Source organism: Oryx dammah, unplaced genomic scaffold (assembly GCF_014754425.2).
Source record: "Oryx dammah isolate SB20612 unplaced genomic scaffold, SCBI_Odam_1.1 HiC_scaffold_4, whole genome shotgun sequence".
NCBI lineage: Eukaryota > Metazoa > Chordata > Mammalia > Artiodactyla > Bovidae > Oryx > Oryx dammah.
In genome coordinates, this window is record NW_024070188.1 from 32,656,909 (window position 1) to 32,684,033 (window position 27,125).

General features: G+C 36.8%; 1 protein-coding gene across 4 annotated transcripts in view; it reads left to right on the forward strand.

Moving 5' to 3' along the window:
• HACE1 (HECT domain and ankyrin repeat containing E3 ubiquitin protein ligase 1) overlaps positions 1 to 27,125 on the forward strand; it is a 101,480-nt gene that overhangs the window by 36,098 nt on the left and 38,257 nt on the right. For all 4 annotated transcript variants that reach the window (XM_040239114.1, XM_040239116.1, XM_040239115.1 and 1 more), the window contains 5 exons: positions 1,248 to 1,344; positions 2,540 to 2,641; positions 3,284 to 3,390; positions 12,213 to 12,363; positions 19,081 to 19,415. In XM_040239114.1, coding sequence (XP_040095048.1) covers positions 1,248 to 1,344; positions 2,540 to 2,641; positions 3,284 to 3,390; positions 12,213 to 12,363; positions 19,081 to 19,415 — 792 coding nt within the window. The remainder of the gene's footprint in view (positions 1 to 1,247; positions 1,345 to 2,539; positions 2,642 to 3,283; positions 3,391 to 12,212; positions 12,364 to 19,080; positions 19,416 to 27,125) is intronic.

Here is a 27,125-nt window from a genome sequence, read left to right on the forward strand (position 1 = left end):
CTTAGCAGCAGCAGCAGCAGTGTTAAAGAATCTGCCTGCCAGTGCAGGAAACATGGGTTTAATCCCTAGACTGGGAAGATCCCCTGGAGAAGGGAATGGCTACCCACTCCAGTATGTTTCCCTGGAGAATTCCATGAACAGAGGAGCCTGGTGGGCTATGATCCATGGGGTCACAAAGAGTCAGACACAACTGAGTGACTAACACTTTCACTTTCAGGGGTTTCCCTGGTGGGTCTGCCTGCCAGTGCAGGAGACATAGGTTTCATCCCTGGTCCAGGAAGATCCTACATGCCTTGGAGCAACTAAGTCCGTGTGCCACAGCTACTGAGCCTGTGCTCTAAAGCCAGGGGGCTGCAATTATTGAGCCCATGTGCAGCAAACTGTTGAAGCCTGAGCGCTCTAGAGCCTATGCTCCACAACAGGGGAAGCCCCTGCAGTGAGAAGCCCACGTACTACAACTAGAGAAAAGCCTAAGCAGCAACTAAGACCTAGCCCAGCCAAAAACATTAAATAAAAAAAAATATTAAAAAAAATAATGAAATCTAGAGTCTAGTGGTTGTAACTCCCAAAACAACTTCTTTCTGGCTTAGAGTGGTTGCTACACCTACCTGAAAGAGCAAATTGAGCAAATAGGGCATGTGGATAAGAAGTTTTCATTGTAGGTCAGATTGAATAGCTATCAGCAGAAACCAGACTGAGTGGGCTGATAAAATGAAGTTTGGAAATTAGATAGTATTTTTTGCTAATTAATCTCCCCACCATTTATTTATTTTGATTTTTGTCTTTTCTCCTTCTTTTATTTTCATTTTTCACCAAGTACTGAAGCGTCATAAAATGTACCCTTGTTTTTTGTACTGAGATTCTTTTGGACTAAGAAATCTGGAGACTTGGACTTTTGTGGTGGAAAGCAGGTCAGGCCAGAATTGAGAAGAAAGTGATTGAAAGAAAAAAACAGCATAAGCCTGAGTAGCAGCAACTTATCTCAAAATGTTATGAGTTATTGTAGTAATATGTCCCACGTTCAGTTCTTAGATTCACTAGGTCAGTTTCTTATCTACATTATTAAGGTATGACTTAACATTGGTAAGTTTTTCTAACTGTTGAGGTTGTAGTTCAGATCTTCCTCTCAGTGTGTCAAAATTGTCATCCTCCATTGATTGATACTAACTGTCCATAACTTGTTTCAAAAGACATTTTTATGTCTTATTAAAAATATCATATGTTAACTTGGTTCTGTTTCTATACAGTCATGGTCAGAGAGACACAGCACAGATTCTTCTGTTACGAGGCGCCAAGTATCTCTCAGATAAAAATGGAGTAACCCCTCTGGATTTATGTGTACAGGTATGTTGTTAATGTATATTCCTACTGTAGGCTACCCATTCCAGGATTCTTGGGCTTCCCTTGTGGCTCAGCTTGTAAAGAATCCACCTGCAATGCGGGAGACCTGAGTTTGACCCCTGGGTTGGGAAGTTCCCCTGGAGAAGAAAATGGCTACCCACTCCAGTATTTTGGCCTGGAGAATTCCATGGACTGTATAGTCCATAGGGTCACAAAGAGTCAGCCATGACTGAGCGACTTTCACTTCACTTCACTTTACTTTGTAATAGAAACTGAGACAGGTAAGATCTTTTTTTTTTTTTCCTCAAGTGAGAGGATGGGTGCAAAGATTCTTAGTCTGTTAAGAATATGATCTTTAAAAGAAAATGTGATAGTATAAGAAATATATATTTGCCTATATCCCAGTTACTAACACAAGAGGTTCTAAGACCCTTGGAATCTCCAGAGTAATAAGAATGTCTTTTGTGTATTAATGAGATGACTGGTGACTGAAAGACCCTCGGTAGCTTCAGGAAAGGGACTGGTTGACAGATGAGCCATCCATGTTGTTAGAGGCAGCCTCCTCCCCCATTCCTGGGGAGGGAGTTGAGCTAGAGACTGAGTTTAGTTACCAGTGACTGGTAATTTAATCATTCATGCCTGTGTAATGGAAGTTTCATAAAAACCCTAAACAATGTGGTTCTCAGAGAGCTTCTAGGTTGATGAACACATCAAAGTGCTGAGAGGGTGGCTCACCCAGAGAGGGCACAGAAGCTCTGTGCCCCTTCCTACATACTTTGCCCTACGTATCTCTTCTATTTGCCTGTTCCTGAGTTGTAGCATTTATAGTAAACGTGTAAGTAAAGTGTTTCCCTGAGTCCTATGAACAATTCTAGCAAATTGTTAAACCCGAGGAGTAGGTCTTGGGAGCACCTTACTTATAGTCAAAAGAATGGGTGATGTGGACTTGTGATTGGCTTTTGAATTGGGGGCACTCTTGCAGGACTGACTCCCTACTGTGTAGTATGCCCTAACTCCAGGCAGTTAGCATCATAATTGAATTAAACGGTGGGACACCCAGTCAGTGTCCACAGAGAACTGGACAGTTGCTTGATGTGGAAGACTCACATATTTGGTACCAAACTTATATGTAGAAGAGACTAGTTTTCCTTTAGGAATTTTGTTTTTAAACCTAGATAATCTTAAATCTTGTTTTTAGGGTGGATATGGAGAGACTTGTGAAGTATTAATTCAGTATCACCCTAGGCTTTTCCAGACAATAATTCAAATGACACAGAATGAAGATCTCCGGGAAAACATGGTAATACAATTGTGCTAATAGTGTATAAATGAACAAGCTTTGTTCATATGTGCTGTATATGGCATTTTACAAATGTGTTTAGTAATTTTATTATGTAAATATTTAAATAATTTGAATTGGCTTATCTGCTTATAGGGTGAGTATGAATTGCATAATAATTAATAAACTTTGTGCTAATATTTGGCCCTGTGATTCTTTTGTCCTCTGCACCTTTGATCTCTTCTTAAGATAATTAGAATATTTCCCTTTAGTAGAGGAAAAGAACCTAAGAAGGAATATCATGTTATGATTAGTAATCACCAGTTTACTGAGCTCTGTGTTTGTAATACTCTACTCTTTGAATAATTATAAAGTTTAAGTTTTTTTTTATAATTTAGAAGTTTTGCATTAATTTCCATAAAAAAACTTGGTGACTTCAGTTCTATCTATTTATACTTCTTCACTGGGTGAGTTTGAACAAAAATTTTATGTCATCTTATCTCTGTATAAGCTTTTGATTTTATGCAAGGGCAGATATTTGTAAAGGACTTGATTCAGCTAATTGAGCTTTGGGATAACTTACCAAGCTAATAAGTACTTCATTTCTTGACAAAGTTTATTGAATTATTATGTAATTATATTTTTTATCTGTAAAAAATTTAGTTACGGCAAGTTCTGGAGCATTTGTCTCAGCAAAGTGAAAGCCAGTATTTAAAGATTCTAACAAGCCTTGCTGAAGTTGCCACAACAAACGGTCATAAATTGCTTAGGTAAGTGTTTAAAAATACACACAAATCAATAGGCAGCAATATCTGTCAACTTTGTCTCTTTTTAGGCTTTTCTGGGAATAGTTTATTTTGTTGATGCCTTTTGTCAGTGTTAAGATGTTCTAAAAATTTGCTGAGTTATCATTGTTTGTTTTGTTTTAAAGGACTAGGACAATTAACTGAGGAGACTTTAATCTGTCTAAAGAGAACTAAAATAGAGACTGACTTAAGTGGATTTAGGGTTATGTGTCTAGAATTTTATAAATGATTACTTAGACTAGTCCTATGTGTAAAGTGTTCATAAAAAAGTGTCAAGAATGTAGTTTAGGAAGCTTTATTTACAAAACTGAGTATAGGCTACTATTCAACCCGGCAGTGTTCTTTATGAAAAATCAACTTTATAAAGAATCAACCCTCATGATTCTTTATAAAGTTTTCTCCCTGAACTGTCCCCCTCAGTTCAGTTCTTTGTTCTTTCCAATTCTGTGGTTTTAGTGGCTCATAACTAAGTCCACGAAGTTAATGCCTTTTTAATATTTTCCTGCACCTCCACTTATTTGTATATGGTTAGCCACCCCAGTTAGGACTAAACAGCCATTTAAAAATAGTTAATGTGTTATTTCTTAGCTTACAGATTTGGCCCACTTCTAGTTTGGATACTTTCTTCCTTTGTAGCTTTCTTTTTACTTCAACTTTTAATACAATGATGGTCTTAGAATAGATCATGATCTTCTCTGACCTCTGTGTGCAACTGGGTTTTGTTCCTCGCAGCTTGATGCTGCTTCTGTAAATCAGCTACACTGTCAAATCCATTATGTCAGCCCTTTATTCCTGTCTTCCTTGGTACTTCTCATATACTTCAGACCAGAATCATACTCGGTACTATTTGCTTAAAACGTTCCTTACGTTCATGGTCCAAGATTGCTATCTTGGATTTATTTATTATCTGTTAAGTCTTTCTTAAACAGTCTTACTCGATATACCATTTCCTAATTTTTCTATTATTCTTTTTTACCTTTGATACTACTTTAGATACTGTCTTTAAGAGTCATAGAATTCCAGCTTAACGTAATGTTCTCCTTTTATTAGTCATTTCTGTTAATCCATTTATATGATGAGGCCCTTCTAAGACATGCTGAGTATAAGTGTGGCCTCTGGAGTTAGCTGGACTCAGGTTTAAATTCAGACATCACCATTAACTGTGTGTCTCCAGCAGGTAACTTTATGGAGTTTCTCTTCACCGTCCACCCATCTGGCCAGTACATATTTTTGAGTGCCTGCTATCCACTAAGCCATCTGCTACAAAATGATGATTCAGTTCAGTTCAGTCGCTCAGTCGTGTCTGACTCTTCACGACCCCATGAACCACAGCACGCCAGGCCTCCCTGTCCATCACCAACTCCGGGAGTCCATCCAAACCCATGTCCTTTGAGTCGGTGATGCCATCCAACCATCTTATCCTCTGTCATCCCCTTCACTTGCCTTCAATCTTTCCCAGTATCAGGGTCTTTTCCAATGAGTCAGTTCTTTGCATCAGGTGGCCAAACTATTAAGTTTCAGCTTCAACATCAGTCCTTCCAATGAACAACCAAGAGTGATCTCCCTTAGGATAGACTGGTTGGATCTCCTTGCAGTCCAAGGGATTCTCAAGAGTCTTCTCCAACACCACAGTTCAAAAGCATCAATTCTTTGGCACTCAGCTTTCTTTATAGTCCAACTCTCACATCCATACATGACCACTGGAAAAACCACCCCAACGGACCTTTGTTGGCAAAGTAATGTCTCTGCTTTTGAATATGCTATCTAGGTTGGTCATAACTTTCCTTCCAAGGAATAAGCGTCTTAATTTCATGGCTGCAATCACCATCTGCAGTGATTTTGGAGCCCAGAAAAATAAAGTCAGCCACTGTTTCCCCATCTATTTGCCATGAAGTGATGGGACCAGATGCCATGATCTTCGTTTTCTGAATGTTGAGCTTTAAGCCAACTTTTTCACTCTCCTCTTTCACTTTCAGCAAGAGGCTCTTTAGTTCTTCTTCACTTTCTGCCATAAGGGTGGTGTCATCTGCATATCTGAGGTTATTGATATTTCTCCTGGCAGTCTTGATTCCGGCCTGTCTTCTTCCAGCCCAGCATTTCTCATGATTAACACAGACAAAATCTCATCCTGTGTTTAATTTATATTCTAGTCAACGTTTAATTTCCTTGTTGAAAATGATAGTAAATATCTTAATCAATTGTTATGAGAATGAAATGTTAAGATGTTGTAAGCATACTGCCAAGCGTCGTGTCTGGCACATAGTAGAGATGATGATGGTGATAATGATAGTTCTTTTTTAAATTCCTCATAATATCTTTATCCTGTTTTCCTACATTAGAAAACTTACTTGTTTTTTCTGCTTAAATATTTGCCCTATTTTCCACTCTTCCTAGTAATCAGAAGCTTTTATATTTTTATGTTTCTCTGTTTTTGTTTTATGTTCACCTTTAATACATATCTAAGAAGCTTCTAATAAGCTATGGAATATTCAAATACATTATTTCCTTTAAACCTCACAGTAGCTTTGTGATGTAGGTATTATTTCCATTTTATATATAAGAAAATTGAAGTTCAGTGATTTGCTAACTAGAAGAACCAGGACTTATATCTTTACTAATTAATGAAGAGCAGAAACTGGGCTCCAGTTTAGCTCTTAAAAATGACAGGGTTATTAGTGGAACAGGGGAAACAGGGTAAGAAAAAGGGTTCCATGGCCAGAACAAGTTCTAAAACTGCTTTGCTAAACTGTACCGCCTCACCACTTACAAAGATACCTTTCAGATATCTTATGGAATCCGTTATTTTGGCCAGTTTGGTCTGTAAACATCTTTGTTAGAATTGATAGTGAGTATTAGAATTTGTTGTATTGGTGCTGTCTTGGCAAAACTAGTCCTCCTCCTGTGTTTCTCCTTTACTTTGACATACTACCACTTTTCACAACATTTTAGAAACCAGGAGTATGAATTTTTATGTCTGACACCAAGCAATTCTTTGGTAGGACACTTAGGACACCAGCTGGTATCCTACAGTTTAACTCAATTCTGACACTGTCTACCTGGAGAAAGCATCAGATCCCATAGGTTAAGGACTCAGTCCTAAGAGACTCCCCCCTACCTCAGAATCAGTTGCAAATAGTAGATCCCCAGACTACCCACAACTTTTGTTACCTGACTACACACATCAGAGGTTTTCATGATCACCTGCCATTTGGATTTCTAGAATAGCTCACAGAATTCAGGGAAACACTTACTGTTTTTTTTTTTTTTTACTAGTTCCCTTGTGGCTCAGCTGATAAAGAATCCGCCTGTGATGTGGGAGACCTGGGTTGGGAAGACCCCCTGGAGAAGGGAATGGCTACCCACTCCAGTATTCTGGCCCGGAGAATTCCATGTACAGTCCATGGGGTTGCAAAGTCGGACATGGCTGAGCACCTTTCACTTTTTTCATTTTATTAAAGGATGCTGTGACCATCTCCAGGGGATCTTCCCAACTCAGAGATTAAATCCTGTCTCTTGCATTGGCAGGCAGGTTCCTTATCACCAGCGCCACCTTGCAAGCCCATAATAAAGGACACAGATGAACAACTAGATGAATAGATACATAGAATGAAGTCTGAAAGGGTCCAGAGTGCAGGAGTTGCCATAGAGTTGGGGTGTGTCACCCTTATATTACGTGTATGTGTGTGCACACTTGGAAGCTTGCTGAACCCCCCATATTTTTGTTTTTTATATGGAAGTTTCATCACATAGATGTGTTAATCATTAATTCCATTTGCAGCCCCTACCCTCCTCTGGAGAATGGAGATTGAAGCTGAAAATTCCAAGCTTCTAATCATTACTTGGTCTTTCTAGTGACCAGCTTCCATCCAAAAACCCAGTAATAGTTGCCTAATTACAACAAAAGATACTGGTTTCACCCAAGAAGTTCCATGGGATTTAGGAACTCTGTTTCAGGAACTGGGGTCAGAGACCCAATGTGAGAACGAAAGATGCTCCTAGTGTACTTATCAGTTTGAAAATTGTAAGGGTTTTAGGAGCTTCATACCAGGAAAGTTGGGAAAGGGACAGAAGACAATACTTATTTTTTCTACTGTCTCACAGCTACCAGGTTAGTTTCTTAAGAAGACCTCAAATACAGATCATCCCTCTCTGCCAGTTTAATTTAATGGTACTTTTTGCAGATTGTCTTTATTTTGTTCATTTATTTGTCAATCGTTTTATGTTTCTTAACTCACAAGGTGATATAATTTTGGCCATTTAAAATGAAATTTGAATGAAAATAATTCAAATATCTATTATTAATTAGCAATGATTGAGATGTTCTTTAGCATACTTTGGGAAAAATGGATAGCCTTTTGTCTAACTGATATTAGGAATATTTGTGAAAGATAAATATTTAATGAGGACCCTTTTGCACATAGTATTGTATTTCACTAAATAAGTGAGTTATCTTGGTTCCTATATATTTATGATTGAAGGTGAAGGTAGTTATCAGTGTGCTATCTTTGTAAAAGAGAAATCACAGCTATTTGCTAAATAAGACATTGACTGAAATTATACTCTTATATTAACCAAAAGTAAGTAAGTTGACAGGGCTTTGAATTAGGAAGTTTACAATATAAAAGTTAAATAAACTTTTAAAAAAGTCAAATATTGAAAAGTTAAATTAACTTTTTAACTCTTATATTGAGACCTGGTGGCTTGTGAAGAAATTATCATTTTATGATGAGCTGGAGCAGTTTGTGATGAAGTTTGGGTTCTGTGATCTTTCTGTATAATATGAAGGATATTTCACAGGTTGGAAGGTGAAAAATGATATTGTTTAGATCAGTGACTTGGAAGAAGTTTAAACTGGGTAAAGTAATATTCATATAGTCTAATAATCTTAGATTATTTCTTATTGTTGTTGTTGTTCAGTTGCTAAGTCGTGTCCAACTCTTTGTGACCCCATGAATTACAGCATGCCAGGCTTCCTTGTCCTTTGCTATCTCCCTTAGTTTGCTCAAACTCATGTCCATTGAGTCAGTGATGCCATCCAAACATCTCATCCTCTGTCGCCTACTTCTCTTGTCCTCACTCTTCCCAGCAAGTCTTTCCCAAGCAAGGTCTTTTCCAGTAAGTCAGCTCTTCCCATCACGTGGCCACAATATTGGAGATTCAGCTTCACAACCAGTCCTTGCAGTGAATATTCATGCTTTATTTCCTTTAGGATTGACTGGTTGAATCTCCTTGCTTTCCAAGGGACTTCCAAAGAGTCTTCTTCAGCACCACAGTTCGAAAGCATCAATTCTTTGGTGCCCAGCATTCTTTATGGTCCAACTCTCTGTGCATTACTTATGGAAAAACCATAGCTTTGACTATATGGACCTTTGTCGGCAAAGTGATATCTCTGCCTTTTAATACATTGTCTGGGTTTGTCATAGTTATTCTTCCAAGGAGCAAGCGTCTTTTAATTTTGTGGCTGCAGTCACCATCTGCATTGATTTTGGAGCCCAAGAGAATGAAATCTGAGAGTTTCCACATTTTCCCCCTCTATTTGCCATGAAGTGTTGGGACCAGATGCCATAATCTGCATTTTTTGAATATTGAGTTTTAAGCCAGCTTTTTCATTCTTCTCTTTCACCTTCATCAAGAGGCTCTTTAGTTCCCCTTCACTTTCTGCCATTTAAGTGGTATCATCTGCATATTTGAAGTTGTTGATATTTCTCCCAGCAGTCTTGATTCCAACTTGTGATTCATTCAGCCTGACATTTTGCATGATGTACTGTGCATGTAAGTTAAATAAACAGGGTGACAATGTACAGCCTTGACGTACTCCTTTCCCAATTTAGAACCAGTCTGTTGTTCCATATCCAGTTTTAACAGTTTCTTCTTGTCCTTCATACAGATTTCTCAGGAAGCAGGTAATATGGTTTCGTATTCCCATCTCATTAAGAATATTCCTTAGTTTACTGTGATCCACACAGTCAAAGGCTTTAGCATAGTCAGTGAAGCAGAAGTAGAAGAAGTTTTTTTGGAATTCCCTTGCATTTTCTATGATCTGGTGGATGTTGGCAATTTGATCTCTGGTTCCTCTGCCTTTTTAAAATCCAGCTTGTACTTCTCGAAATGCTTTGTTCATATACTGCTGAAGCCCAGCTTGAAGGATTTTGAGCATTACCTTCCTAGCATGTGAAATGAGTAGAATTGTATGGTGATTTGAACATTCTTTGGCATTGCCTTTCTTTGGGATTAAAATAAAACTGACCTTTTCCAGTCCTGTGGCTACTACTGAGTTTTACTCCAAGGCCAAACTTGCCTGTTATTCTAGGTATCTCTTAACTTCCTTCCTACTTTTGCTTTCCAGTTCCCTATGATGCGAAGGACATCTTTTTTTGGGTGTTGGTTCTAGAAAATTTTAGGTCTTCATGGAATATTTCAGCTTCATCTTCTTTAGCTTCTTCGTCAGTGGTTGGGGCATAGACTTGGGTTACTGTGAGGTTGAATGATTTGCCTTGGAAATGAACCGAGATCATTCTGTCATATTTGAGAGTGCAACCAAGTAATGCATTTCAGACTTTTTTGTTGACTATGAGGGCTACTCCATTTTTTATAAGGGATTCTTGCTCACAGTAGTAGATATAATGGTTATTTGAATTAAATTTGCCCATTCTCATCCATTTTAGTCCACTGATTCTTAAGATGTCAGTGTTTGCTCCTGCTGTCTCCTGTTTGACCACATCCAATTTACCTTGATTCATGGACCTAACGTTCCAGGTTCCTTTGCAGTATTGTTCTTTATGGCATTGGACTTTACTTTCACCACCAGATAGAACCACAGCTGGGCATCATTTCCGCTTTAGCTCAGCCTCTTTATTCTTTCTGTAGCTATTTCTCTGCTCTTCCCCAGTAGTATATTGGATACCTACTGACCTGGGGAGTTCATCTTTCAGTGTCACATCTTTTTGTCTTTTCATATTATTCATGGGTTTCTCAAGGCAAGAACACTGAAGTGGTTTGCCATTTTCTTCTCCAGTGGACTACGTTTTGTCAGGCCCTAACTAGCAGGGACGTGCCTTTTGCCGCTCAGTGTAGCTGGATGGCATGCGCAGGACCCTAGTTGTCCCACTGCTGGTCCTCATTGAGTATATAATAACTATTATTAAACTATGTTAATAATTGATGATATTCATACTCCAGTGTATAAGAAAATACTTCTTACCATAAAATTAACTCATGAAGTTCTCTAGATCAGGTACTTAAAGTGAGTATTTATATATATGGTAATTTCACTGAGGAAAATTAAATTCAGATCTTTCTCATAGAAAAATTTGAGAGTCATTGGATCTAATGTTGCAATAGCTGCAACACAATAAAAGAAAGAAATATTAGTTTTAACCAAGTTCCTTTTTTCTTTTTTCAGTCTCAAGAGTCTTATGTTGCAGAATTAAAAGCAACTTTGTAAAGGCAAATATGTAAAAATCCATGCAAGTTAAACTAAAGATTCTATGCACATTAGATTCACAGTTACTAAAACAAAAAGTTTTGCTAATGTGTTGTAGCTATCCTAGTCAAATACAGTATGGATGGCAATAGCTGTTATATTTTACTAACACTTGTAACTGATAGTTAATTTTTATTTATTATTTTTAATAATTTTTAGAATGAGGAAACACCATGAATGTTGAAATTAAAGTGTCATGAAATTTTGGTTCAGTTGTCGTTAGAATAGAGAATAGCCTCTGATTTTTCACTTATCAAATCAGAATACTTAGCATAGGCATTTGCTATTTCTTCATTACTAATCATTATTGTTTTCAGTGTTAGAGGATGCCCAAAAATACCATAAAGGAAGATTTTAATGAACTGAGGGCGGTAGGGTAAGCTTTGATGATTAAATTTATACAAAGGCAGCCATACCATTCTGCCCAAATGTTTATGCAGCTCTTTACTCTGCTTTTGTGTACCATTGTAATACAAGATAACTTATGTTGAAGGTTTTGAAATAAAACCACCCCCTAAACAACAATGACAAATTTTTTGTTTTTAAGATCAGTTGTTAGATTCCATACACTTTTAGTGGAACTCCTTCATTTTCTCAGTGGAAGAGTAATGATTGATATCCATAATGATGATGAACAATTTCCAGGTACTATGGGATTTTAGAGGGCTTTTTGATTTGTCAAAGAAAAGTTACTTTATATTTAATATGGTTTTGAATTACTTTTATTAGCCTTTTTCATAGTAGGATATATTTCTTTTATATATAGTCATTAGACAACCCATTATGTAGAGAACCATCCTGATACAGATAGTAACTTTTAAGATTATTTAATTTGTATATGTTCTGTATGTGAACATTTGGTTTCTATTCTGGGATGGGCTAGGGAAAATGGGGTTATGAATAGAATAACAAAGTTCAACCTCTACCATTGACTTGTAGGTTGGCCTAATATTATAATCAACATTTCTACTATTGGTTCTCAGTTAAATGTTCTCAAGAGTTCTAAAGAATCAGCTTAATTTATAATTAAGTGGTGATTTTCTTCATATTTTATACTTTGATCACTGGTATATTCTAGTTGCTTAAAAGCTAATAACTCATTCATATGCAATCCAAATGATGTGTATTTGCTAACTTTCTGGTAAACAAAACACTCCATCCCATATCATGATAGGAAAGAAATTTTACTCATTAAATTATCAAACAGATGGTAAGCGTAATAAAAATGTTTTAAAATAAGTATTTGTAAGATGAATTTGTTTTATTCCACCTAATCTGTTCATATTTTAATTTTTATTTTCAGCATATCTAGTAATTACGATGCTCAAATGAAGAGCCTTTTAAGGATTGTGAGGATATTTTGTCATGTCTTTCGAATTGGTCCATCCTCTCCCAGTAATGGAATTGATATGGGCTACAATGGGAATAAAACTCCAAGGAGCCAGGTGTTCAAGGTCAGAAAAGTATATGATGTTATTAGGAAGATAGATGTAAAAGAGATGAATTTGACAAAAGCGAACATTCATTAATCAGAAACCTCTTGAACAGGATGTAACTTTGGTTTATACCTGTGACTGACACTTTTTAAACTAAGACCTTTCTCCTTTCTTCTGTTTAATTAGCAGCAAGTCAGTTGGTGAGCTTTCTATGTTTCTCCTACAAGTGAAATTTTAATTCCGCTAGTCTTTTATTCTAAGAGTAATGATATATAATGTTTAAATCTAATTAAATCTGCTTAAAAAAAACTCCCAGAGTTGGTGATGGACGGGGAGGCCTGGAGTGCTGCAATTCATGGGGTCGCAAAGAGTCGGACATGACTGAGCGACTGAACTGAACTGAACTGAACTGAAAAAAATCTGATTATAGGTCTTAAATGTAGCCATCACGATTTAAAAAAAAAAAATATTTCTTATTCAGAAAGAGAGAAAACATCCTGTTTTATATGGTTTTATTATCTTGTGTGTTGTGTGTGTGTGTGTATGTTTTTTAAAGTAAGTTTACTTTAATTTATTGGGTTTACTAGCAATTCCTGGGATAACTTCAAGTTAAGAAACATTGAGATATTTTCTTAATGTATTTTGTATTGCGTCAGCTCTGGCTGTGTCTTTTTCCCCTTCCTTTTTTTCCCTCATTGTGCCATCTCCTGGAAGAAGGAAGATGTGCATCTTGTAATTCAGATTTTAGCTTTTCAGTGTACCACTTTCTTTAATACTGGTTAGAAGTGATAATTTCCTGTCTTTGTAAAATTTGAATCTGAATTATTGATCTGTTTTGTTAGTGCTGTTTTAAATGGGTTTTACTGCTCAGACATTCACATTACAAGAAGTTGTTCTTAATATGTTTCTAAATATGACTCATGCTGTTAGTTACTGAATCTACCCCCGATTGATTTTTCTACTTGTTCTTCTATTCATCTGTAATGATGGGTAAACAATCAAACCAAATATAGATACAGTCACTATAGAGAAACTAAGTATAGATTATATTTATTATTGTCTTTGTTTTGTTATGATTTCAATTTTGCCGCCTGTTGCTAATGATATCAGAAAATAATTATGTGCTAATAAGTAACCTCTTTATAGGCATTTAGTACTTGATTTAAATGTTATTTTTCTACCCAGCCAGTCAGTACAGATAAAACATAGTAGAAAAAGATATCAGTGTTTATTTTAGCATTTCTCTTATGGGATCCAGACTCTTTGTTTTCATTGTTATATATCAATGAAGTATATAATATATTAGTTTGGTGCAAAAGTAATTGTGGTTTTAAATGGTTGCACTTTGCCATATGGTACTGGAATAGTTTCTTAAATAAATATGGTTATGTTACAGATGATTTTAATGCACATTTCTCACTTTATTTTTTTGCTAATGACGTTAGTTGCTGTTTATATTTATTTTAGACTATAGAAATTATGTTAAAAAGTAAAATTCAAGCAGTTTTTAAAATTTGAGTTCAAAATGGGTTACAAAGCAGCAGAGACAACTTGTAACATCAACCATACATTTAGCCCAGGAACTGCTAATGAATGTACAGTGCAGCGGTGGTTCAAGAAGTTTTGCAAAGGAGATGAGAGCCTTGAAGATGAGGAGTGTAGTGATTGGTCATCAGAAGTTGACAATGACCAATTGAGAGCAGTCATCAAAGCTGGTCCACTTAAAACCACACAAAAAACTGCCAAAGGACTCAGTGTCAGCCGTTCTATAGTCATTCAGCATTTGAAGCAAATTGTAAAGATGAAAGAGCTCAATAAGTGGGTGCCTTATGAGCTGACCAAAAATCAAAAAAATCGTCATTTTGAAGTGTTGTCTTCTCTTAGGTAAAGGTGAAGTCGCTCAGTCGTGTCCAACTCTTTGTGACCCCGTGGACTGTAACCTACTAGGCTTCTCTGTCCATGGGATTCTCCAGGCAAAAATACTGGAGTGGATTGCCATTTCCTTCTCCAGGGAATCTTCCCGACCCAGGGATCAAACCCGGGTCTCCCGCATTGGAGGCAGATGCTTTAACCTCTGAGCCACCTTCTTGATCTAATCATGACATGTGATGAAAAATGGATTTTATATGACAACTGAAGATGATCAGCTCAGTGGTTGGACCGAGAAGAAGCTCCAAGGCACTTCCCAAAGAGAAATTTGCACCCAAAATAAGTCATGGTCACTGTTTGGTAGTTTGCTGCTGGTCTGATCCACTACAGCTTTATGAATACTGGTGAAACCATTACATCTGAGAAGTATGCTTAGCAAATCGATGAGATCCACCAAAAGCTGCAATGCCTGCAGCCTGTATTGGTCAATAGAATGGTTACAGTTCTTCTCCATGACAGTGCCCAACCACATGTTGCACAGCCAACACTTCAAAAGTTGAACAAATTGGGCTATGAAGTTTTACCTCATCTGCTGTGTTCACCTGACTTCTCGCCAGCCAACTGCCACTTGAAGCATCTCAACAACTTTTGTAGGGAAAACACTTCCACAACCAGCTGGAGACAGCAAATACTTTTCAAGAGTTCATCTAAACCTGAAGCATGGGATTTTACACTATAGGAGTAAAAAAAAACTTATTTCTCGTTGGCAAAAATGTGTTGATTGTAGTGGTTCCTATTTTGATTAATAAAGATGTGTTTGAGCCTAGTTATAATGATTTAAAATTCATGGTCCAAAATCACAATTACATTTTCATCAACCTAATATAAAGTTCTTTACTTATATTTTATTTCATTTGTTGGTGTCTTTATTTCTCTTCTTGAGGAATTTTTTTTTTCTGTGTCATTGACAATTGCTTTTGTTTCTGACCACTTATTTTCTCTTAAAAATTTTGACCTTTCTCTTTGGTAAAACATTTTTGTTACAAAACTCAATCAGTTTTTTTTTTTTTTTTTTTAACATTAGCAAGTGTTGCTTTTAAGGAATTAGTTTCTTTCTATCTAATTTTATCAATTAATTGTGTGGACTCTTTGGAGGATGGCAAAATGATCTGCCCTCCCACTTATAAGGATAAAAAATAGAAACTACATTGTGATCCATGTATTTAATGTCTTCTGTTCGTTGTGGGATGATTGAAGTTATAAAAATCTGAACCATCTGCTGAGTTGCTACAGTGTAAGATTGGAAATACCATTTTAATTTTTACCACATTTTGTCTAAGGTAGCTGTTGCTCCCTACTTTCTGTTTCATTAACTAGGTACTCTAACATGTCACTTTATTGCTGGGATTAGCTAATGGGTTTTCCATTAAGAATGAGTGGGTTTATAGGCCATGTGTTTTTAGTAGGTGAAATTGTTTAACATCCTGTTACTAGTTTTCTGATTTATCTTAGAAGTACTTTAAGTTAATCTTAACACTTAGCCATTCTTTCAGTGTTAAGAGATTTTTATCTAGAGCCTTGCAAACTTTGAAACATCTGAAGGAGAAGGTAGTTCTGGTTATTGAAGCAGGGTGAGCATGAGGAAAACAGTTTAGGCTTCTTGAATCCTGATACATTCTTTTTTTGTGAGCAGTAAACTGTGACTATTAATGGTTTCATAGAATTATAATTGGAGAAATTTGGAAGCTGAGAAAGATTGAGAAACTTTTAAGATCTTATCTTTTGGATTATGGCATTTGACATTATGAGGTGAGAATAGACTAATCAACATAATTTCAAAATACTATTGATGAATTTAAGTTAATAATGCTTCCCTATCAAATTTGTATCTAATTTGGCACATGAATAGTGAAGTTTTTTTAATTGTCCAACAAGTTTGGGATTTTTATGTTACAGCTTTGACTTGTTAATTTGAAATGTTTTGAAAATCATGTATGATTGTTAAATCATTGATGTTATAGGTAGAATATAGTTCTGTGGTGAAAATCAACTCAAGAAATGAAGTAGTATTTCCATAGTGCCAAGAAGCCTAATATTTTCCATAGCCATTGACTCATTTTTCTATAACATTTGATATGTATGGTTCTATGTATCTAGTGCTTTTATCAGTATTATTTATGAATAGATATGGTTTGCAATTATTTATTTTTAATTTTTAAAATTTATTTTAATATTTTTTGTCTGTGACTGCTACTCCAGTTAGAAATTAAAGTTATTTTCACAGCATTCTTTTTGTTATTGAGGAGTGAATCTTCTGAACAAGTCTTCAAAGGGACAACTCCCTAGGTAAAAATGCTTTAAGGTTGAGATTTCTTTTTAGTGCACATATGAATGAGGAAATATACAGTGAGAAAAAGAGAAAATAAAGAAAGGCCTAAGATAACTGACTACTTTTCTGCTTCTTTTCCTCATTCTCTTTTAATTCTTAGCTGTGCTGCTTTATTGAAAACTCTTTCTAGCTTTTCTCAGTATCGTTCTTGTCACTGTCATTTTTACACAGATCAGCTTTTTTGGATATTATTTCTGGAATTATTCAAACTTCACCTTTAATTTTTTCAGGTTGTCAGCTTTTGAAAATAGGATGGTTGCAGTTCAGGCTCAGTGCTCTCATCCGCACGTGAGCAGTAGGTATCGCTTCCTGCCTTAGCCTTCATTTCCATCCAGTGTGGGGATTTTCTGAGTTTTGTCAACTCTCAGTTAGAGGCCATTTATTCCTTTTCTTTGAAGCAGTTTTTCATCACCACCTGTTCTTTCTTTGGAGGGCATTTATTTTTTTGATGTAAAGCTAAAATAGTTTTGCTGACATAAAAAATTCTTTTTCATGTTTTATAGCAGGGCTAATGTTTTTCACATGAAGAGAAACTATAGACCCAAATCTGGATCATGATTAAAATTAAGACATTTTCAGTGAAGGTACTGTGTCAGTGTTGATGGCTGCTGGTGCATCTTGTCCTTCTCTTAAGCAGTTCAGCCATCCTTTAAGAAGTTAGGCACCCAACTACTGTGCCTAACCTTGGAAAAGCCTTGTTTGTGGGAGAGAAGGGTGCTCATTTCAACCTCAGAAAATGTTTCTCAGAAATTAGCTTCTTACTTTGTGAACCTGTTTACCTAGGCTGTATTAATTAAATATATGTTGAATGAATGAACTGTTTTTTTGTTGATGGTGGAAGGGTTTTTTCCTTCTTGCTTTTTGGTTTAATATTTAAGTGAAAACTTAAGGGTGATTTAAGTGTTTGCAGATTCAATAAATAGAATATTCTCAAAAAGAGAATGTTCTGGGAATCTGAAGATAGGCTGAAGGTAATAGTGGGATTTATTAGATAATAATTAGAAAGAATTTCTTGAGAGAACAGAACTTTAGAAAGTTCTAAATATCGTTGTGTAATCTCTTTACAATACTGGCTTTAAAAAAATAAGAATCTTCTACTTGAAATAGTTAAGGGTGGGTTTTTCAGAAGCAGATGTCTGGTTTGTAGCATTCTGTGATCATATAAGAATCAAAAAGTAAGATTAATTTTTATATTCATTTGTAGAAAGACTCTCATTAGAAATATTGAGAATAGTGTGGGAATGGAAGACTATTAAACTGCTATCTCCCCTGCCCGCCTGTGCCTTTACTGTTCATTTTTATTTGGGTTTTAAAATGTTCTAGCAGGTCTTTTTTTCCTCCGAGTTTTATTGAGCTATAATTGTTATATAAAATGTTGAGTAACTTCACGGTATAGTGTTATGATTTCATATAAGTATGTATTGCAAAGTCTTTACTACAGTAAGGTTAGTTAACACATCCTTCACCTCACAGAATCACTACTTTGTTGCTCTTGTTGTGCTGAGAACATTAAAGCTTTACTCTCATAGCAGCTTTTAATTGTACAATACAGTGTTAATAACTATAGTGACCATGCTGTACATTAGATCCCCAGCAGCATGTCTTTCAATGGTAGTTGGGCATTTATATTTCTCCTTCTGTTAAAAACTACTATTTACTATAGATGTTGTATGTATTTCATCTTCTCCATTCCTTAGTCCTGTTGTAGCATTTGTGATCACATGGTATTTTAAAGATAAATTTTCATTTGCTCTTAATTTACAAAAAACATTTCATTATTCTCAAAAGGAATATTTTATATAGTGTAGAAATAATAAACTTTACTCCCATTTTATTTTTTATTAAGCTGTTAATCTTTACTTTGAATTATGGATTTGCTAGGCAATATTTGGTAATTACTATTATTAGAGATGAGTTGTGTGTGATTGGGTATGCCTCTGTGTGTATGTGTACTTGTAAATGCCATGATATCTAAAATTTCTTGTTGTAAATTTTCAAAATCTCAGAGATTACGTGTAAAGAAAAAGGCAGTAAACCAAGTTGTTTATTAAGTTTTTTATGAATACTTATTTTTTAAATTGAAAAGCAACGTAATTAAAAACAGTTGACAATACTAATACAGTAAAGATTTTAGGGAAATGTACTCATAAAAGTAATAATGGTTTTGAAAGTAAATAATTGAAAATTTTTAAAAGAAGGAAGATTGCTTATAAACTTTTCTGTTAGAGTTTAGTTTTCCTTTTTTTATTCCAAGGAATAAATAAATGCAAAATAAGCTTTTGCTATAAATGAAGTAATTATATGACATTTATATTTTTCTTACTTATCTTTAGGCATTGCAGTCACATAAACTTGGGAAAATAGAAGTATCTAGAGTAAATATTCTCTCTTATAATATTTGTCTGAGTGGGTTTCTTTTTTTTCCTGCAGTTTAAGAATGATGGATTAAAAAAAAAACACTTTTCTCTTTTTCTTAGCCTCTTGAATTGCTTTGGCACTCATTAGATGAATGGCTAGTTTTAATAGCTACAGAATTGATGAAAAACAAAAAGGACTCAACGGATATCACTTCTATTTTGCTGAAACAAAAAGGCCAAGATCAAGATGGTACTTCCATTCCTCCATTTGAACCTCCAGGACCTGAGAGCTATGAAAATCTGTCCACTGGCACAGGGGAATCTAAACCAGATGCTCTTGGAGGGAAACAGGAAGCCAGTGCAGACTGTCAGGATGTTATTTCTATGACAGCTAACCGGCTAAGTGCTGTCATTCAAGCTTTTTACATGTGCTGTTCTTGTCAGATGCCTCCAGGGTAAGAAAGTTTCTGCTTATTTTGTGTGCTGATCTCTGCCTGTCAGTAACCAATGTTGTGGCTGGAGCAGCCCTTGTGGTTCTTATTATGGTTGCAAGACACCCTTCAGCAATAACCATCAGGAAACTTTGAAAAAAAAAAAAAAAAAAAGGTTTATTACTTACAGGACCTGGAAATTACATGACACACCTGGGGCCACACAGCAAGGTTGCCAGTAGAAAAAAAGCTTGAGGGCTTGGGGTTCTGTTTTTATTGGAGTTTAAGGTAGAGGCCTGGGGTTTCAAAAGCTCACTCTTTATTGGTGAATTTAAAACATTGAGAGTGGGAATTTAAAGCATGAGAAAACAAAAGTGGCTCAAATCGTCAGTTATCAAAATCAATCAAGATCTCTGAAACAAAGGAGCTTGGAGATGAAGGGTGGCTTTTTATCTAGTTGTGGATCTGGCATTGTGTTTATTGGAGATAGTCATCTTTGAAGTGGACAAAGTGGAGGCCATCTGATAGATTTTCCTGGTTTGTAGTTTGAATGGATCTGGTGATTTTTCTGATTGGCCCATCTAGCAATAAACATGAAGGTTGTCCATATATGAGCTGTTGTGGTTATTTCTCTGAATTTTACATCAAGTTGTCCTAATCTATCTTATATGAATTTGGAGAAGGAGCAGTTTTAGTTCTCAATAATTCCAAGTAAGGATGGGAGAAAAATTTGAAACATTAATTTGGAGAATTTTAGCTAGATGTTGGAGGAAATGAAAATTCAGTATCCAGTCCAGTTTAGAGGTAGGGGAAAAAACCTCAAAGACAATTAAGAGGACTAGAATCTGATATCTACAAGGGTGTACTGTAATTTTCCATTGAAATGTAATTTTTCTTTTTACTGTTGCCCTCATTCCTATCAGAGATAATCAAAGTAAGACTAGTATGTTTGCACAGTAAATCTAGTTTTGTTAAACTTGACCTGGTTATTTATATAGTGGAGGAAGAATAGTGATTGGTCATTTAGGCTCCTTTATGTCTGTTTTGGAGAAGGCAATGGCAACCACTCCAGTACTCTTGCCTGGGAAATCCCATGGGCGGAGGAGCCTGGTAGGCTGCAGTCCATGGGGTCGCTAAGAGTCGGGCACGACTGAGTGACTTCACTTTCACTTTTCACTTTCATGCATTGGAGAAGGAAATGGCAACCCACTCCAGTATTCTTGCCTGGAGAATCCCAGGGACAGAGGAGCCTAGTGGGCTGCCGTCTGTGGGGTTGCACAGAGTTGGACATGACTAAAGTGACTTAGCAGCAGCATGTCTGTTTTGCCAGAACTTTTCATAAGGAATCTCAGATAGAATGTTTAAAAGCCTCTGGAGGCTAAGAAGCCAAGCCAAGGACTCACCATCACATTTTGCCTGCAGTACCTGTAGATTTGGGTGAATTCCTCTCTTCTTGAGGTTCCCAAAATATCTTGACGTTTCTGGGCCTGCCAGGAAGTGACCTTCCTTACTTACCTGGTAACTGCCAGGAACCCTGTAAGCAAGGTAGCAGCTTGATTTTTCCACAGTTTTATTGGCTTCATAAAATTAACACCCTTAGTTCCCTAAAGTTGTCTGGTCATATCAGAGTCTATACATTGTTCTGTCAAAGGGAGACATTCCAGTCAAAGCTTTGGCAGTATAACCAGTGTTTTCGATTGTGTCCTGTTACAAGAACAGATTTTTACTGAACTTATCCAGGTAACTATATTGCCATGAAAATAAGGATACCCAGAGAGTTTCCAAATTCTGGAGGGATCAGGTTAGGAGAAAAAATAGTTGTTTCATGTTTGTTTACAGAGGTATGCTTTACCAAATTGTTGAGTTATTGCTAGTGTAGAAGGAAAAGTTTCTGTAAGTCTGAAAAGCAAAATATTGAAGAACTAGCAGTGTTTCAAGCGAAAATTCATAAAAGTTGTGATCATCCTTCATGAATTCATTAAGTCCTGTATAATTCTTGATATCGATCTTTGGTTAACAGTGTTATGAATCTGTTTTTCCCTTAGAGTTCTATAAATGCTTACCCCGTTCAGTGGTAGGATGTGAAAATTATCAGAAACTTGTATTTGTCAGAGCCCTTTCCATGAAGCACCTTTGCAAAAGCATCAGAGTAAAATAATAACTGCCTGTAATTGAGAAAAGACTTGAAAAATGCCAGTGGTTAAAGATATGATGAGAGTTCAGTGTAATGCAGTTGACAGGGGAATTTGGTTATTGTGACATAATAATGTGTGTGACACAACACAAAATGTTGTGACACACAACATTTTAAGATGATAGCTGGAATTACAATGAATAATATTACATATCAGAGTTTTAGGAAATTTCGTATTATTTCTGGAACACTTATGTTAATAATACATATCCAAATAAGGATATTGATAAAGAAGGTTTAGCATTATTTCTTATCTGACGTTTAATGTATCAGATAAGCCTAATTAGTTTAATGTCTCTCTTTTTATAAGGAGAGAAAACGTATCTTTTGAGATGTTCCAGGGCCCTTTTGAAAAATCCAAAAGTTACTTCTAGATCAAAAACACTTCATTTAGAATTTGATTTGGGGAAGTTTGTTTAACAATATTAAAAAGATTTTAGACACTTGACTAAATAGGATCACAGATCATTATGAAATAATACTTAATTATCTACCTAACCAAAGTGACAGATGATCTTAAAGGCAAATGTATATACTTACATTGTTATGAGCAAATCTTAACTCTTCCTATTGAGAAGACTCATTTTTCTTAAGTAATCAAATACCTGATTAAGGTAGCATGGGACTTCCCTGGTGACTCAGATGGTAAAGAGTCCACCTATAATGCAGGAGACCTGGGTTCAAACCCTGGGTCAGAAAGATCCCCTGGAGAAGGAAATGGCACCCATTCCAGTATTCTTGACCTGGAGAATTCCATGGACAGAGGGGCTTGTAGGCTACAGTCCATGGGGTCACAAAGAGTTGGATATGTCTGAGCGAGTTTCACTTAATCACTTAAAGACAGCATGAAATACAGGAAATTATTTTGATAAAATACAAAATCTTTGCTTTTCTAGCCAGATTACTTAGAGGGTAAACGAAAACCTTTTGCAGTTTCTTTCTCTATCAGCAGCAGACAAACACTGCAGGAAAACTGTCCTTTTAGGAGATGAAAAATATTGCATAAACATATCATTGATAATAAAGTTTGTTGGGGAAAAAAGACCCTTAGGATAACAGTTGAATTTTAGCCAGCCTGCCAGTACAAGGTAAAATCCTCATTCTGTATCTTTCCACCTTGCTGTCTTTTCTATATCATTTTGTTCTTTATTTCCCTCTTTCCTCTTCTAAAATAACCAGCTTTACTTTAGGACAAAATTACTTAAAATTCTCTTAACAAGGGGGTGACAGGATGAGATGGTTGGATGACATCACCGACTCAATGGACATGAGTTTGAGCAAACTTCCCTTCCCTGTGAAGGACAGGGAAGCATGGGATGCTGCATTCCATGGAGTTGCAAAGAGTTGGACAGGACTTAGCGACTGAATATCAACAACCTCATACTTCTCTTATTCCAAAACACATCCAACTTTCCTTGCATTCAGAGACAGTTCCTCTGTTATTTTCACTAGTTTAAATTACATATATTAATCAGAATTCTTAACCCTTAGAAACTTTACTTTCTAGTGAAAACTGAGAAGCAAGCAACTGTAAACTGCCTGCTATATCAGAATTCTTCATATTGGCAAATTTATGAATAAATTTCATAATTTCTAGAAGCACATGCTTCCTTATAGTATAATTTTTCAGTGTGGTACAACAAGTTTACCAAGGAGAACCAAATTTATCATTAGCCCCTTTGTAATGGAAAGCTCAAAGTGGATAAACCGATGTTCAGTATTAGTGTTTTACCTTATTTGGAAATGACCCAGATAGTCAGTAAATTTTCCAGCATTTAACTTAGCAGAACTCTGAAGTTTCAAGTCACCAAAGAGATTTGGGAAACTATTTTTAAGAACACATTCCATAAAATATGTATGGATGTGAGAGTTGGACCATAGAGAAGGCTGAGTGCTGAAGAATTGATGCTTTTGATCTGTAGTGCTGGAGAAGACTCTTGAGAGTCCTTTGGACTGCAAGGAGATCAAACCAGTCAATTGTAAAGGAACTCAATCCTGAATACTCATTGGAAGGACTGATGCTGAAGCTCCAATACTTTGACCATCTGATGTGAAGAATTGACTCACTGGAAAAGACCCTGATGCTGGGAAAGATTAAAGGCAGGAGGAGAAGGGGACGACAGAGGATGAGATGGTTGGATGGTATCACTGGCTTGATGGACATGAGTTTGAGCAGGCTCCAGAAGATGGTGAAGGACAGGGAGGCCTGGTGTGCTGCAGTCCATAGGGTTGCAAAGAGTTGGACATGACTGAACAACAACAACAAAGCTATTGCTGAAAAGTTCACCTAAACTCTTATTCTGCTTACATCTCTTTAAATCGCTTGTTCTTAACAATTATGTTTAGATTACTCATGAAAGTCTCATGAGACATTAGGCAAAATTGGTCATCATCCCAAGTAGTTTTTCTTACTGACAAATTTTGTAACCTAGATAACATGAAATTATTTGAATAGTAAACCCAAGAAGAATAAAAGCTGCATGTCTGTACTGTATCTGATATTGATAAATTTGAGACATGACTTTTAATTGAACTAACAAACTTAAACTACCTTTTATTTATAGAAGATTATCCCAGATCACATGGAATTGAAAAATGTTGGATTAGTTCATGTATTACTGAGTTTCAGAATACTTAATTCATAGTATTTATTTTTAAGCCAATTAAATACAGCTTTTTACAAATTAATTTTGTCAATACTATCCAGAGAGAGAGAGAGAAAAAGTCACTTGCTTGTAACATATATCCATAGGCATACAGAAATGTGCAGCCAGACAGAACCACCCTATAGTTTCCATTCCAAAATTTTCCCTGTGAATCAGGTACAACAGTATACAACTTACTATTTTGTAGATTACCTTTGATTCCAGATTGTGTCTGGCAGATGGAACAAGTTAAGGTTACCTTCTCCTGTGACTAGAGCTTTTTACTAGCATTTGTGGAGAAGACTTCTAAGATTTGTATTTGTCCTTGGCAAGTTATCTTCAGGAGGGTGTGGACTAGATTTTCAGTAAGAGAGATTTTACAACAGTTTATATTTTAAAAGCCCTCTTTCCCTCCCACTTTTTCCTTCAGTCTCTGGTGATTGTGGTCAGAGTTTTAGTTACCTTCTTGGATATTTGTTTCAAAGACATGATGAGATTTATATCTTCAGGGACAGAGGAAGAATGTAAGTTTCCTCCTAGGATTTTTAGTGCCTTTTGGATGGTTTTCGTATCCCAACAAAAGGTAGTAGGGCTACCTTGTACTTAGGGTGAGTGTCCTGTAAAAATAATTCTCTGGACTCAGGGTCAAATGGGGCTTATCCAGGGTTAAAAATGAAGAGGCAATCAATTTGGTTACTTTGGTCATGGACATGGTAAACCCATTGGACCATGCCAATTTTGTGCATCAGGAGATGGGCCTCATCTTAATATTTTCCATTCACAGTGAGCCTTAGCAGGGATCACTATGATGGAAAAGTTGGCATAGGGTCAGGCATTAAATACCCAAGTGAGGGGAGGCAGTGCCCTGGTAATGAATATCAGTGGGTCTGGGGGCCTTTTGCTTTCTTGTGTCCCTTTCTTTCCTCACTCACAGCCTTGATGACCCTGTCAGCTTTTGATTTGGCAGCAGGGAAGCCTCATGAGGCATGTTTCCTAGTTCTGCCTTGTGCAAGAGAAAGTGTAAAGTGGGTCAGGATCTGTATTAGACTATTGTTCTTCCTGTTCAGTCGCTCAGTCTTGTCCAACTCTTTGCCACCCCATGGACTGCAACACGCCAGGCTTCCCTGTCCTTCACTATTTCCCACACTTTGCTCAGACTCATGTCTGTTGTGTCAGTGATGCCATCCAACCATCTTATCCTCTGTCAGTTAAGGAGTAGTTTTTGATCTCAGTTTCAACTTCTTGTTTTTTTTTTTTTTCCTTTTACCTTAATCTTATGTGTTGTTACTGGAAAATTTTAGATGACAACACTGTGAGCCCCTTTGTAGGTGGCTGCTTTCCTTTCCAGGGTGTCCCAAGGGAGCATTCCAGAATGGTGGTCTGCCTCTGTTAGCATCATATGCTCAGGCTCTTGTGAAAAGCTTCCAGGCATCTGAAATGTAATATACAATTCTTAGCATATTAGCATGCATGACATTGAAAAATGCCCAGGAAGCAGCCAGGAGGTTTTGTGTTTATCAAAGAGCTAGTGTACCTCCTCGGGGTTCCTAGGAGGCACTGGCACCAGAGGTTTAGAATTTTTTAATTTGTCCATTCATTTTTTGGCAGCTTTATACCAGGGATTGGACTCAATGTCCCATTGGCTTAGGGGACAAAGAGCAATGGTAGTGAGTGAAGTAGTGACATGGGGTCCATAGTCTTCTCTGGTGGTGCCATAGGTTTCAATTGTGAGGCTATTTTACTCTTTTAGGTTAGAACTCGTAGTCTAGGCACAACCCACTGACTCCGTGGTTGCATGTGGTGGTCTCTCCTCCTCACCTAAGGGAATCTTCTTGTGCCTTTAGCCGGAGCCTTTCCTCGGGTAGTGGTGATAGTCTCGCTATCCAGTTTGCACTCCTTGGCTCTTCTTGGCCTTGAGGTATGGAGGACCCTCACACACATTAATAGTCAATTAAGGTCTTTATAATTAGTGGTCTCATCATCTCATTAGACCATATGGCCTTGATCACACTTCTCTGAGATTGCTGGATTATGGCATCTTTGACCTTTTGGGTTGGATGCCTCAGGCAACACATGATAGGCACTATGTAAAAGCACGTTGCAGCAAGTCAGACCCTCAGCAAGTGGTACTGTTTTCCCAAATGGTGTTACTCACCTGAGTTAAGTGGTAGTAAGCAAGCTGCAGCTAACAGGCATTCCCTTTGATTTACTGCAGTGGTAATCATGCAGTTCTGCTGACTATGCCAACTGTTTTATATGCCAGTCACCACCTATCAATAACCAGTGTTGTGGCTGGACTAATCCTTAATTCTTATTATGATTACAGATGTCCTTCAGCAGTAACCACTGGAAACCTTTGAAGGGAGAAAGATTTATTACTTCTAGGACCTGGAAATTACATGGCGCACCTGGGGCCACACAGCGAGGTTATTGTAGAGGGAGTGAGAAAAAGTGCACATAAGCCTGGGGTTGAGGGTGGAGGGGCACTCGGGTTTTGAAAAGTGAAAGTCACTCAGTCGTGTCCAACTATCTGTGACCCCATGGATTATATAGTTTTCTTCAGGCCAGAAGACTGAGGTGGGTAGCCGTTCCCTTCTCCAGGGGATCTTTCCAACCCAGGGATCAAACTCGGGTCTCCCATATTGCAGGAGGATTCTTTACCAGCTGAGCCACCAGAATACTGGAATGGGTAGCCTATCCCTTCTCCAGAGGATCTTCCCAACCTAGGAATCAAACCATGGTCTCTTGCATTGCATGCAGATTCTTTACCAGCTGAGCTATCAGGCCCTATCATAACATGAATGAATTACATCCCAAGACACTCTGCTTCTCTTTAATTATATGGTCATCATGTAATCTTCTGATTATTTTTTATTTTTCAAATCTTTGTCCAGG